General features: G+C 38.9%; 1 protein-coding gene across 8 annotated transcripts in view; it reads right to left on the bottom strand.

The window, feature by feature from the left end:
* The window catches only part of DAZAP1 (DAZ associated protein 1), a 32,229-nt gene extending 17,201 nt beyond the window's left edge, over window positions 1-15,028 (bottom strand). For 4 of the 8 annotated variants that reach the window (XR_010921966.1, XM_067559489.1, XM_067559481.1 and 1 more), the window contains exons 1-6: window positions 14,766-15,028; window positions 6,281-6,321; window positions 5,551-5,717; window positions 5,225-5,290; window positions 3,885-3,995; window positions 444-492 (exon numbers count right to left, since the gene is read on the bottom strand). Coding sequence is in view for 7 of the 8 variants with exons in the window: in XM_067559489.1 (XP_067415590.1) it covers window positions 444-492; window positions 3,885-3,995; window positions 5,225-5,290; window positions 5,551-5,717; window positions 6,281-6,321; window positions 14,766-14,797 (466 nt within the window). In the remaining variant the exon portion in view is untranslated. Of the gene's footprint in view, window positions 1-443; window positions 493-3,884; window positions 3,997-5,224; window positions 5,291-5,550; window positions 5,718-6,280; window positions 6,322-14,765 lie in introns of those variants that run through there. The other 4 variants (XM_067559472.1, XM_067559463.1, XM_067559511.1 and 1 more) reach the window with 4 other exon arrangements.
* Between the last annotated feature and the right edge of the window lie 313 nt (window positions 15,029-15,341).

Genomic DNA, 15,341 nt, shown 5'->3' with positions numbered 1-15,341 from the left:
ACAAATGGATGGATTTGATTCCAATCTCACGTTTAGAGATAATTTGAACTGCAAAAGAAAAAAACTGAACACAGTGCAACTGTAGACTTTAACATACCTTCATGTTAAATGGGAGAAAAATCTTAGGCAAATTAGTTAATTGTACTTTTTCCAATATCATTTTAAAGCATATGTTCGGTTCAGATGTTTAATTCTGTCATATTCAAGTAAAAAGAACCAGCAAAAAATGAACATGTAACATCTGACTTTAAAAATACAAAGACACCAAATGAAGCTGCGTATGAAAAGCCTACACTTAAGTGATATTTGTCCAGTGAAATCTTTTCCTGAGGCAATGTAGGAAAAAAAAAAAAACTACGTTTTTTGATGGTGTGAAATAGTTTGCCATCTGACTGCAGAAGAGGATGAAAAAAATTTCAAGGACAAACTAGATCAGCCTTTACCTCGGGGCCTCTGTTTCTCTGCATCATAAATCATTACAACTTCAGTGACCTGGAAGAGAGAAGGGAAATTCTACTAACTATGTAACCAGGGGAGTGTTACAAGCAGAGTAGAACAGGCTGGTTTCCAGCACTCAATCCACAAAGCACAATTAAATGCCTGATGTAGCCATCAATACTTGTCTGTCACAGCACAATGCAAATAAACTCCAGTGAAGAGCAACACTCCCCATTTATGAAAATTCTAATTGAGTTCATTTGTTCTTAGCAGCTAAAGTATAACCATACTTTTGCTTATTTAGGACTGCAACAAAGTTCACCCACCAAAAAAATTGATATAAAGGTTGCTAGATTGCATATCCCACCAATCAGACCATAAAAATAAGGAAACAATTAAATCATTCAACGTCCCTTTTCAGTTCTACTTCTCAGTCTCAACTACCTTTCCTCCACAACATGCACATTTCCACCATCATCCTGGACAAGGTAGTCTTAATCCCAACCACGTGTACTGATTAATATAGGATTTGTGTAGCTTTCCTGAATTGTACTGTATGCAGTTCCAGACATGCTTTTGCATCTCTGTGGAGCCTATTGTCACATGCAAATTATGACACTGATATAAGACATTTTGGTGATGTTTAGGCAAAGTTATGCCAGTGGGTAACCACTGCCAGTGATTGTTCTAAATATGGAAGTGATTATAATGTCAAATTACAAATCTGGTGTATGTCTGACATGTTATCACATACACACACAGAAAGAAGCTTAAAGTTTGTGAGGACTGTGGTGGCTTAGCTGGCGGAATTAAAAAAAAATGAGGAAAACAGAATAAAAGTTCAAAAAGGAATATCTAAAAGTGTTTCCTTGGCAAACAGAGCAGTAAATATTACATAGAAAAGCCAACTGGTCTCTCCAGAGTTATTGTGCAAAATTTGGATTGAGACTAAATTCTGTAAAGTATGAAACAAATCCAGTTTTAAGTGCAAATCTCAATGCAGCAAGCTTATCAGAGCTGAAATTGATGTCGCCATTTTATTTTTAAATACTCTGAAGTGTAGTCTCCGACGTACTGTACAACTAGTACAGAACACATGCACGCATTAAATGACATTCATCTGTACTGCTTTAGGTCTCATCATTTTCAATGTTAATCACCCCTCCTCCAGATTTTTTCAGAATAAAAATTCACTGCACAGTTAAGGTGATATGCATAAACCAGTGGTCTCTAAACTTTTTGGGCTGTGCTTCCCCTTTACCTGGTCTATGATTTCCCCCGAAGCCACAGCTGGGAGACGGGGCCAGAGCCACGGTCAGGGGCTGCAAATGGGGCTGGGAGCTGGCAACTGAGCTGCAGACCCAGGGCCAGGAATGGGACCCAGGCCATGAGCTGGAGCTGGCCAGGAGTACGGCCAGGGACCACGAACAGAGCTGCAGCCTCGGGGCCAGGGCTGCAGCTGGACACAGAATAGGGCTGGATGTCGCTTCCTCCCCATCCCATGTGGGGGCTGGCCCAGGCCCTGCCCCCTAGGGAGCACATCGCACAGTTTGAGGACCTCTGGCATAGATTAAACCCAGGAGTGCCACTTATTTTAATAATTTTAAAGGCAGTTTATATGGTCATTTTCAAATTAAATATAAAAATAAACCAGAAAGTTTCCCATTTCATAACAATCTTGTGGCTATTCTCACATCACTACATCCCTGCTTTAAAAAACTACTTTCAATTTAACTCAGAAAATTTTTATCTGAAGCAGCTGAAGTAATCGATAGACTGATACACATCTGTCTTGATCTCCAACTTCTGTGAAAGATTCCAGTCATGTTTTGGTGATCACCATAGCAGATGCACTCACTTGAAAGTGTATTATTGAATTCTGCTGATTCAGATTTGTCATCAGTTAGAGTTGTTAAGCCTTTTGGCAGCATAGCAGCAAGCCGTAATGTTATTTTGGCATGTCTGTTCTGCTGGTCCGTGACACTGCTTTGGCTTGGTTTGAGTCCTACTCATACTGGTCAGTAACAATTCGCATAGGTCTCTTAGAATCAGAACATGCCTTTTTGTGTTGGGTCTTAGTTTCTAACTTTTCAGGCTGCAATGCCTGTAATTCTGTGTGCTTCTGAATATATTTTCCCAAAATGCAGATCCCATATTTCTACAGGTCCCCAATTGATTGCATATACAATCCGTCTTTTAAGAATGCTACATTAGCTAACCAAATTCTATATTAACTATAAAGTGCTACTACTTACTTTTATGGCACTTACACTTAATGGTTGTGGCCTCCTATATCTGATGAAACTTAACCCTGTATCTCCCAAGCCATCCAAGTCAGAATTGGAAAGCCATAAATCTGCAAGAAGAACCTTTGGAAATTATGCTCCACAACTGTGGAATCCACTTCCCATTTTTATTTGCAACAGTCAGTCTGATGCAGCTTTTCAAACTAAAGAAACATCTATTAGCCATTGGTGTTGATAATTGTTTTTTTTTTTTTTGTTTTTTTTTTAAAACTGTTTTAATCAACTTCCATTGAAAAACACCATGAACTGCTTGAGAAAGATGGCTATATAGATGCTTTGTGCTGCTGATGGAATTTAGAAACATAGGTGATTTACAGGTAAAGATGGGGACAAAAGCATTTTGGAGTCAGGATGACCAACCAACAGCCACCGTGAATCTCTTTGCTTTTGACATTATGATTAATACAACTGACATGAACGGTCATATAGGAGTTTATACTATTCCAAAATATTTTAAATTTAATTTAATATACCAATTAATCTTTGAACATTGTTAGTAACAATTTACCTATTTAGGAAAAAAAATCTGACAAGAAAAGTGAGAAATAAATGTGAATTTAATGAGGTCATATCTGGAAATCTTCATTCTATATCAACGTAAAACTGCAGCTGGCAAAATCTCAAGAAAAGCATAAGAAAGAAACTAGTAGTCTGACTCTAAAAATGGGATTCTGAAGACAGAAAGGACTCTTAGTTACTTTTAAAACAGCAGCATGAAACTTGGTGGAAGATAGAGACCTGTGGTGATGTAAATTTCCTGAAGTACTTGCTGTTCCAAAAATGAATGGAAAGCTTTCATAGTCAAACTAAGGTACACTAAAGTAACAGCTGAAAGGAGGGCTCTTTCCCCTTTGAGGAGAGGCGAGAAAGAATAAGTATCAGGAATAGCTAAACCAAAGGAAGCCGGGGAAGCTGCATAACAAGTTGTGCAGATAAGGGCAAGAGATCTTAAGAAAAATGGCAAATGTGCTGCAAGAAGATAAACATTTACTATACTTTACCACAAAACACTTCAGTATGTCTCTGTGGCAGTTTGCCTAAATTAAAACTAAAATTTGACAGCTTAATGTAATCAGAATGAAGGCAGGTGGAAACCATCTTGTAACCAGCTGATGCTTGCCATCATGATGAATGACTCACCACTCCGAATTTCTTGAAGTATTCCCTGAGCTCAGTCTCACCACAGTTGTGAGGGATCCCACCAACAAAAATTTTATTTGATTTACTGTTATCACTTCTGGGTCCTTTCTGCTAAATCAAGAGGGATAAAATACTGTTAGTTAAAACTGTGATAAACACTTCGAATCATCTTTCCTCCACTGGTACATGAAGTAACTCTCTAATCCATTTTGCATTCTAGGACTACAAAAGTCACCATTCAAACTGAAGTCCAAACTTGGAAACTACCCTCTTTTTTTCAAATGGAGCAAAAGTGTGTTCTGGATTAATTAATTTGATATGCTTAGCTATAACTTAGTGTCCTTTCTTGTTAAGGATGGAGAACTGAGGGAAATGTTCTGAAATAATTTATTTATTAATTTCTTAAGTAAGCAGAAGGTTGTGCTGGGACAGCATCCACTAAACACTTAAGGGATTTTTAGACACTATCATTTACATGCTTTCAATACACAAAAGTAAGGTAATTAAAAATATTACTGGTGTCATTAGAAAAACGTGAATTTTTATATCAGTTGCCAAAATGAAGGTGTATGAACATCTGTTGTAGACCTAGGCTGTACTGGACCTAAACATCCCCACTGATATACGAATCACAGTCACAGGTTACCTACAGCGACCTTTAAAAAATAAATAAATAAATAAATAATGACCATTATCAACACCCTAGAAAACATCAAAGCCTATCAACTGTTGACATTATACTCAATTTCAGCAACCATGATTTTACAAGTCAGGTGGACTTGGTTCACAATCAGGGGGAAGCTGAACATGTTATTCTGGGAAATCAAGATAAGAATCCAAGTAAAACAGACTTCACTAAATTAACCTTTTGAAGGATTTGTATAATTCTGGGTAATTAGGGCAATATTTCGGGGGGAACATTGGTAGCAGAGAATTTACACTCATGACAGTCCTAAGTTATAGTCAGATGGTTTCTACTTCAGTTTATTTGCTTACAGGATAGACATTCAGAACTAAAATTCTGTTGAAGCAGTATGTATGAAAGTAAACTCCTTCACACACCATAATATAAAATGTAATCAGTTTTAATTAAGACGACACCAGGCCTTAATACCAACTGCTTATTTTGTTTTATGCCAACAATTCTGCATCTCTCTCTCTCTCTCTCTCTCTCAGTTCCAAGCAGGTTAAAGAGCTTTCTAAAATGTAGGTAAAGTTATCAGGAACTGAAATACCAACAAGCTATTCATGGTGCGTGTGGGATGAAGAGCACAGGTCGCTAGCCAGAAAGACCTTAGAATATATATATCAATCAGCATACTTTAAGGATCTCTCCTTACCCATCCCTCCTTTGGCCGTGTTCTTTCCGGTTGCATTCCCCGAGGTGTACATGGCTTTGGATCAATCTGTAACAAGTTCCATATTGGTCAGTTCTAAGTGTGCAAAATATTTGATTCCAATAAATGCATTCAAAATAGCTGTGAAAGCCACTCTCTAAACGTAATGCTTTTGATAAAAAATACCCCCAGATTACACATTTTAAAAAGAACAGTCAATGAATTATTCATTTGCCAACAACCACCACTTTTAAATACACTGATTACTAGATCTTTACTATTTTTTAATCTTTTAAAATAGTTAAAACCAAAGTGACAGGTAAACTTACATTTCGGCCATCTAATGTATGAGGTCTGCTAGCCAATACTGTTCCCACGCAGTTGGGATCTTTAAATTTGACAAATCCAAACCCTCGAGATTGGTTTGTTGTTTTATCTTTCATTATTACACAGTCTACAACTTCTCCATATTGGGAAAAGTAGCTACGAAGAGTTTCTGTTAAAAAATATGGTATTAAGCAGAACCAGATATTAAAGGGTATAACTTTTAGTAAAACTGACACATCTAAGTCTTCCAATATGCACTCGCTAAAACCTGGCATGAGGATTTGTATCTTTTAAAAAGGATATACTAGCTGTGTATCTGAAAACAGAAGAGGATCATTGTTTTACTTCCACTCATGCAGATGGAAGAAAATAGTGCAGTAAATTAGTTTTCAAAACAGAGATCAGCTATTTCTGAGTCAGCACTTAGAGGGATGTCAAAACCAACTTTTCCTAATACTAACCAATGTAACCAGGGAATATACAATTTCCACATATCCTTGTCCAGGAGATATAAAAGTGACAAAGACAAATTACATAGTCAAAAGAGAAATGTAAATTTAAAGTTTATTTACAGAAATACTATTACTGTCATTCATTAAAAACAAAGTCAAAGGTTAGTAGTAAAGACTCATTTGAATTTTCCAGAGATGTTACTATTATAAGAAAGTATGAGGTATAATGTTTTGTCCTTTGTAAAGTTTTTGTTTAATGGTTGTAGAATACATAACTTACCTTGTGTTGTACTCCAGTCTAGGCCACCCACAAACAACTTTCTGTAATTCAAATAACATATTGTTGTTAAAGTCTGAGGTGTGAATCAAAAATGCACTATTTTAAGTAATAGCATACACAACCTGCTTGCGTGCTCATCTAGCTAATGCAGTATTTTAGCATATTTTGAAGAATACAATGCCTGTCACTCACTGAAGATGTATTTCTCCTTTGCTTTTAAGTTTACATTTTCATTACAAGGTATCTTCAGGCATATTACTACTGGTGTAGTAAAAGATTTAAAAACACTGAAGTACTAATTCTTCTGCACCACAAACACAGGTACAGGATTGCATGTTCATATCAAGAATATATTTCATTCTCATTTGAAATAGCAGACATAAAACATGCCAGAAAAGCAGAAGTCAAACATCCATAGCTTCAACATTAATAAAAGAGAATAGCTGTGTAATGACATTAAAACATACAGAAGAAAAATTATAGAAGACAACACCAGGTATCTTTACTTATCTGCTCTTTTGGGCCAAGTGGGGTTGTTCATATTGTGAGACTCTCTCCATGGTTCACAGAGTATAAACAAGAATCTATTCATCACTATAGTCCCAAGTTAAGGATTTGAAGTAGTGCTTAGGGTCTTACATGGGCCCTCTGAGAATAAGCTCAGAGAACACCAGTATGGACTATTTTAATAAACCCATTAATCACTGAATGTTGAATGCAATATATAAAGTTGTTAAGAATAAATAACTCAACTAGATAGATTTTAGTAATTGTACTGTATCTGATGGGATATATAAACACTGCTAATACTGCAGTTCCTTGTATCACTTTTGAACGATAAATGCTACAGCAGATTTCCCAGGTTCTGTGATGTACTTCAATTTACCTTTCCTTCTTCCGGGGATATCTTTAAAACTACTGGTATGTGAAAATTTATTCTACCTGAATTACTAAAGTTATTTCATACCAACTTCCAAATGTCAAGCAATACAATGCATTCACACAGGGGAATGGTACAGCAAATTTCTCTTGCATGCCATGTGGTAAGAGCCCAATGGGAATCATGACTAACAAAGACACATGCTTCACTTTAAAGCATGTTGAACTAGATGCAATAATGAAAAATTCAGACATCATTAATTCCAATCACCTGGAACTTCTGTATACAGCTTTTCCTTTGACCTAATTATAAACTTAGAGAACAACATCTGAATTTCCCCCCACTCTCAAATCGGAGAGCTGGAGTTGGTTCTTTAGGAGAGTTGCACCTACTTGTCTTTCGTCTCGCAAAAATCATAAAGAGGCAGAGTCAGGTCAAATAACCCATAAAAAGGAATTTCTTACATTGTCAATAAAACAAGTAATTTTTATTTATTTATTTGCTACTTATGTTTTATATGTTGCTGCTTCGCTCATCTTGGAAGAGAAGTCAGATTCATTTTTGGTTACTGTCAGTTTCTAGTTAAATGAAAGTGAAAGGAAAAGTAGTTACAAAGTTTAGGTTAAAAATTGCAGGGACGGTTTAGCTTTAAAACATGTATTGGCATAAAAATAAGGGAAACATGTCTATTGCTTGGTCTTTAGGTTTCGGAAGGCTCATTTTCACAATAATTACATTATTCTAGGGAAAAATCTAACCTGACAGTATCCCTTTAGGTTGTTTGTTAACTGCGGTGAAATCTAAAGAGCAGTTAAGTTATGCCTCTGCTAGTTTAAGTCCTGACAGTCAGTCTACAAAACTATCCTTCTGGAGCTAATTTTTAAACAAAAAATTAAAGATTTGCAGTCTAAGATTGCAGACTGCACAGATTTTGCATACAAGTCTCTCTGCTAGAAGAATAAATGCAAGATACCAAATAAAAGTGGAAATTTACCCTAATTCGGTTTCATCTGAAGAGAGTCCTCTCCTGACTGGCAGGTGCTTATCATAGCATAAAACTCTCTTACATACTACCACTCGTTTCCACAGTATCTGAGCATCTTCCACATAAAATCAATAGCAATAGCGAAGATTTCTGCTTCATGATAATAGATCAGAATGCCCAGGGCTTTTGCAACAGAAAATACATAACCTAGTAATTCTGTAATTTTTGCTAGGCAGTCAGCACACCACATTCTGTTTGATCCTACTTTAGAACAGAGTTCTGCTTCTTTTTTAAAAACAAAACTTGAAATTAATGACTAATTAGTAAGTTCTTAAATTATTTTAGTCTCCAGAAATAATTTTATATTAAATGTAACACCAAAAAAAGATTATGATGTAATCAGAAGGCGTTTCCTAGGAACCTTTAGGCACCAGATAGTTAAAAGGGGCTTGTTTTGTTTAACTCTTATGAAAAATAATATTGCTGCTGTTGAAACCAAATGGCAAACTTTAAATTATGTGCACTCCCCTTTACAAACAGAACACAGCAGGTCAAGTTTCATTTCATGGACTGAACATATGAAATACTAAAATACAGTATTTAGTTTTTGTAAAATTGGCAAACTAGATAGTTTGAAAACTAATCAAAATGCATTGCTTAGCTAAACTGGTTGGTCAGAATTTGTAGTCTTGTTACAGACAAAGACAAGAACCATGATAGTGATTCTTGTATTCATACAGTTTCTTTAATCTGAATTTAAGAGTTATTAATCCATCTGTGATATGGCTGTTATTAAGTGTACCCAACAGAAGTGACCCGGCTACAGTCACAGAAGTCAGACACAGAACTAGAAAATGAACGTAGCAGTATTGACTTCCAAACTTGTGTTCAACCACCAGACAACTCCTTAATACTGAATTAATTATGAAACCATATCTACGTCACCTTATGATACAGTTTGAAAGTAACAGGTAAGAACAATCTCATGCCTGGTGTATAACAGGAAGTTATGGATCAAAACACTAAAAAAAATTAAGAATTGATTCTGTCTTAATTATTTAAATAAATGGTAAACTAAAACAGAAATCTGGTTCAGGGCCATGTTTTTAGCAACAGCATCTAAATCTGCACGCACAAGTTTTCCATGTTACAGAATGACCCAAAATTTCTATCTGTGCACAGACACTGGACTACCAATTTGCAACTGTTTGCACGTACATATAAATTTTGGCCTCTGAAAAAACCCCCACACACAAAAAGTGCATCCCATAATTAAAAGCTAAGTTAAAGACATCCCAACATTTGGCCCTCTTACTCAGAAGCACCATCTTAAAGAAAGTTACATCTGTTATATTTTAGTAAGCAACTGTGTTTACACAAATATGATAGAACGATCTATTTTTTTAGAAAATGTCCTGTTTTTTCTGATCTGTCTCCAGAGAAGAAAGGAAACGGTCTTGTGTTTTTTTACGCACTTTACATCAACATGTTCCAAGACATCTCCTCACAAAATTACCTCAGTTACTCAGCAAATGATAATAAATAAAAATACTTTAAGAATTTAGGTTTACAGAGTCTAAAAATAATTAACATAATATACAAATTTTAATCCTATTATATGGTATATTAAAACTTGCCTAGAATGGATCTGGAATTTCACTTTTAAGTAATTCGTTCATAGATGAACCAGATCAGCAATGACATAAGCCTTATCAGCACTAGAAATCTGATTTGCTGCTGAGAACAGTTGTCAGTGGGTTCACATGAACCAGCCCAGAAAACAACTAACTACTGGTATACAAAGAACAACAATTTTCTGCACTGTTACGGAAAGCACTGGCTATGTCCACACTTGAACTGTTTTAGGGTGCTCCCACCATTGTAGTATCCCCAACAGCGTACACAGGGCTTTGGTGTTTTAACTGCCATATAACCCAACCCCGCAGGTCTAAATGATACAGAAGTAAAAATGCCTTGGCCCTATCTGCACTGGCACACCCAGCTAGTGTTACCGTCAATGAAGCTGCACCAACAATAGTGCAACAGTGGGAGATTTCCTGGAAGATACTAGTAAACAAGGCTTACATGTTGAGAATGTTTTCCATAATGATATTGAAAATGGTTTTGTCCTGTCTCTAGCAATTGAAGTGTTTGCAGCATCAGTTCAAAGCAATCCACACACCTCCAACAAGTTTTAAGTAACATGTCATTTTTTGGTTTTGACAAGGCTTCAAAGTCTATCACCTGATGGTTTATTTGGTTGTCTAGGTGAATAGGTAGGTGAATTGGTCTCCAAGTCCCAAGGCAGATACATGATACAAAAACAGTCTTGCTAGCAGTCTCAGCAAAGCGGCCAAGGTGAGAACTACACTCTTCCTTAGATTTAGTCTCCTCAAATGGAATAGAGCACAATGGCTTTCACTGCTCTTGCCTATGCTGTATCTATTCTGTGAAACAGAACACTGCCTAACAGGAACTACACATGGATTTTAAAAAAATTAAAACCAGGCAGTTTTGTGTATAACAAAATATGCACAATAAAATTTCAGTATAACTGAAAAAGCTAATGATTTTAGCTTTTCTTTTAAACCAAGGACTATGGATCAGCAATATGCTTTTCATCAGCCACATACAATAGCTATTCTATGCCAGGTTATCAAATATATAAAAAAAAAGATACCATCTGTGGGGTTTTTGACAGATCTCCTAGTTGTTGACTGCAGGGAGTCCCCCTTCTCGATAATGACCATTGAAACCTTCCAGCTCCATTATAAATTATTTCTAGCCACCTCACAGACAAATATTCAAACAAAAAAGCAGGGTTGTCTAAGGTCAACTACGGCAGCTGTATGTAAATAGAGTACTTCTATTTATATGCATGCTACAGAATGGCAAAAGCCAAGACAATCTTAGCCTTCACCTCTGTGATGGATGGATGGATTCTAATACACTGAGCAAAAGTAAACCCTAGTTAACCAACACACCTGTCTAAAACAAGGATATAGGCATAATATAAAACAAGAAAGCTGACAGAAACAAATTATTTATAAGAAAGGACAGTGCAAGAGGATTGCTCATCCTACAACATTCAGCTTATACCATCAATCTGTTCTCATGAGTCTTACACAAGCTGAGGCTTGGCCATTTACAGCTTTGCTTGTTCAAACACTTAAGAACATGTAGTTAGAAAAACTCTTGCCATCAATTCAAGTCTTGGCCAAGTGTACTTTTTCAGACACATACATACACACCCCAATGTTTTCACAAAGCTGTATATAACTTATATTATGGAGCTACTGCAGTCAACACATATTATGGTTGAAGCTAACTTCTCTCAAACAAAGCTGATCTTTCTGAAATTTTGCATGCTTCGTCTCATCCCAGAGTAGGAAGTGGAGGAGGAATATATGACCTATGCAAAGTAGCTGCATCCCCCAACTGTTCACTTCTAGTCAGCGCCATTTCACCCACCACTGAAAGGCAGTCCCTCTGGAGTCAATATGTTAACTATGTAATCACGCACAGAAATAAAGTTTTTTATTTTTTTATAGTTTACAACAGTTGAAATCTTCAACTATGTGAAAACTTGGAATTAACTATAACAGAAAAACACTTTAAACTAATCTCCAGTTAATATCCTAGCTGATTAATACATGTCAGTTTGTTCTCAATGTAGCTTCAGTAGACTATAAAGTCCTCCAGGAGTACACCATTTTCTTTGACTCACAGTAGTTTAAGCAATAACTGCAGTGAACAGTGCAAGTGGCCCTATGTGCCCCAGCTACCACAAGAGATTACAGGCCTTTTGTGTATAATTTATCATCCATCTAGGTGATTTGCCTTGGAATCCTGTGTAGTTTTCCCTTTAATTATATAGGCAATCACAACTGACACGGCATGAAGTAAGAGAAGCAGATTTCACCAGCAGTCAAGGCACAAAAAGTCTTTTAGAGGCTTATAGCAGTATGACACTGTATTCTCACTCAGGTATTAAATATCTTCAACCACAAATTCCAAATTCACAAAACTAAAATACCATGTGCTGAATGGTTGAAACTCCCCTTCTTCATTACCATTACTCTATTTCTCAATACAATGGGAAGCCAGTGAACTATTCAATGTCTTATTTTTAGATTTCAGGTTAACAGGCTTCCATGAATGTCAGAACTATACTATTTGACAATAAGCATGAAGTACAGGTAGCTAAAGTAATAAACCTCAAGACACAAGGAGCAGCAGAGTGATTTGAAAACAAAAACTATGTCAGAGAGTGTAATCAAAAGGCAGGAGAAGATCCCTGCTACTCCATTCTCAGACACTATCTTTCAAATTAGATGTTTTGAGTCCAGCAGACCTGGAACATCTTTCTGATCTTATTTCTTTATAATATTACATATTGTAAAACCATAACTATTTCAAACTATTTCTCCAGAGTAATTATCGCATATCAACTTTCGCAGTTAGTTTGCTGGAAACAGATAATTGATAGCAAGAATTTTTTAAATCTTTTTCAAGTATCTATTGATTCAATATTCCCATTGTACACATACAACTTTAATATTCTACATGTCAATTAGTTCAGCAAGCTTAGAATGTTCTCCTTTTAAGTTAATGCTGACAGTTTAATTACCCTTGCATTTTATTTCTAAACTTTTAAAAAAAATGTTATCAACTTACATTTTTGCATTAGAAGGTAAACACTCATACTCTAGTTAGTCAATATGACAGCCACAGAAGATTTAGAACAGCTTTCAAAATAAAAATTGTATTTCTTAAGATTAATTTCTAGTTGACAGCCACACAGACTTTTCTGGACATCATAGTAAGTTGTTTAAAACGGCAATGTATCTTATTTTTTCACCTTTCCCTTCTAAGCATTTTTAATAGATAAAGAAATTAATGATTACCACTATTTACCAGAGGGCCAAATTATGAGCAATTTACAACCAATAACAAGCCATTGACAACAGTGGGGTTTGGCCAGAATGTGAGTTATTTTGCTCAGTATCTAAAAGCCTGTTTTAAACATGTAACCCAAGAGCAACAAATCAGTCACTTTAAGAAATGCATCTCTTATTTTCTCCCATGGGAGGGCATTTCATAAATTAGTTTCAACAGTAATTGGGACTCAGGACACAAAAATAATACTTTCAGAACAGGAAAATGCAGTAAACGTAACCCCTGGGGCAAACCCCATTCACTGAGAAGTTATTTTCAAGACACTCACTTACTAATGTATCTCTTGTACTTCTGAGATAGTTCAAAACTTAAAACACAGAGCAACACAACAGATGAACCATTCTGTGTGTGTATTTCTGGACAATGTAATCTAAGGTTTTAGTTTATGGTTTTATGTATATTTTAGTTTTTATAAAGATGAACAGTTTATCATGGTGGAAAAATTTACTATCAACTGTTGCTACATTTCACTACAACAAAACACTTGGCAACCAGAGTTGTGTAAAAGTTCTCTTTATAGTTTTCTGTCAATTCTCCAATACACAGCCCACTGTATCGTAATTTTTAATATTGTAAATGTTTGAGCACAGTGTGCATGGAAAATTAAATAAAAAGCAAGCTTAAATCCATGGGGAGCCATATAGAGCGTTATCTAACTAAAATAGCCAAAGTCCTCAGAAGGCCTTTAAAGCAAAAGTGGAACTTTTCTTTTTTAAATTCAGCCATTCAGGATTCTTATGGTGAAACTGATATGTGGAAGCCTGGGAGTGGATGGGAAGTTTAAAAGAGCAGAGATGCACAGTACAAGGTTCCTGTCTCTAGCAGGGCAGAGGAAAGCAGAGAGGAGATAGAAAGACTTTCCATTTCAGTCTTTGTCCTGCCGGTCTTTCCTGGAGAAGAGGTCTGGGCCCCACGCTCAGATGTGTAGTTCACCCTCAGACACAAAGGGGGAAAACTATGCGGGCAAAGCCTGATGAGTCAGGGACTCCTTCTGCCCTGGGGCAAGACTGTCAGCAGATTTTGCATCTCGTGCAACACCAGGGACAGGGTGAGGACAAGACAGGGATTCATGAGATGCAGGGTTGCCGCAGTCCCATGATACCTGCTGGGGGGGGGGGGGGGGGCGGTATGTCTACGTGCACCCCACCCCTGGGACACGGCGGGGCTGGCAAGCCGTCAGACAGGGGGTCCCTACAAAGCTGCGCTTGCCCCCCCTCCCGCCCGAGAGACACGCGACTCTCCCAGGCCCACGGAAATGGAAGCGAGGCTGCACGGCCGGTTCGAGTCACGGCCTGGAGCAGGGCACAAGGGCTCCCGCTTCAGAGCTCGCCGGGGCCGGGAGCCCCGATGACCTTGGGCTCCGGCTCGAAGCACCTGCAGCCGCCAGGCTCCCGGCGCGGGGGGGGGGAAAGGCATGTGGGAAACACCCTCCCCCACCACGAGAGATGCGCGAGGACCCAGGATGGCGTCGGCCGCCAGCTCGTGGCCAGGGGCCGCCGGGGGGGGGGGGACGACAATATCCCAGGCCCCCGTAACTACCCGGTCTCAGGATCAGCCTTCACCACCCCCACCGCCCCCTCCCCGTCCTTCCCTACCGGCTCGGCGTCCCCGGAGCCCCTCACCCCCCCCCCCCCCGATTCCCTCAGCTCGCCCCCCCTCACCCGATCTCGTCGGCGCCTCCCACGCTGTTCATGGCGGCGGCTCCTCTTGGCAACGTCCGGGCCGGGCCCGGCTCCCTCAGGCCCCGGCGGCGGAAGGTCACGGGCTCCGCTTCCCTCCCGAGCTGCGCAACGGCGGCTCCGGCCCCACTCTTCCCCTCAGCGCCGCCCGCCAACCGCCGCTGCGCGTGCACCCTGGCCTCGCTACGGGGTCTCCGGGGCCGCGCCCAAGGAGCGGCGAGGGAAGGGGGCGGGTGGGACAAGGGATATCGCGCATGCGCAGAAGACGCACGGCACCACGGGAAACGTAGTCCAGCCTGGGCTGGCTGACACGTGGGGTAACTCTGCAGCCAACCGGCCGCCCCGCCCAGGCGGATTCGAGTCAGCAGGAAGGAGGGAGCGAGCCAGCGGGCAGTGCGTGTCAGAAAGAGGGGGGAGGGTTTGATTAAGGAGCGTGTGCGTGAGAGCGAAGGGCAGAAGCTTTAGGGTCTGGCAGGGAACGTCAGTGTGAAGGGGAGACCAGGTGACCTGTGAGAGAGCACAGGCAGGTGTGCATGCAGCAGGGGTGCATAGGTAGGG

This window comes from Emydura macquarii, unplaced genomic scaffold (assembly GCF_026122565.2).
Source record: "Emydura macquarii macquarii isolate MOO-44397 ecotype Brisbane River unplaced genomic scaffold, CSIRO-AGI_Emac_v2 contig_306, whole genome shotgun sequence".
Lineage (NCBI taxonomy): Eukaryota > Metazoa > Chordata > Testudines > Chelidae > Emydura > Emydura macquarii.
The sequence above is the reverse complement of the archived record's forward strand: the minus strand, read 5'-3'. Positions and strand labels throughout refer to the sequence as shown.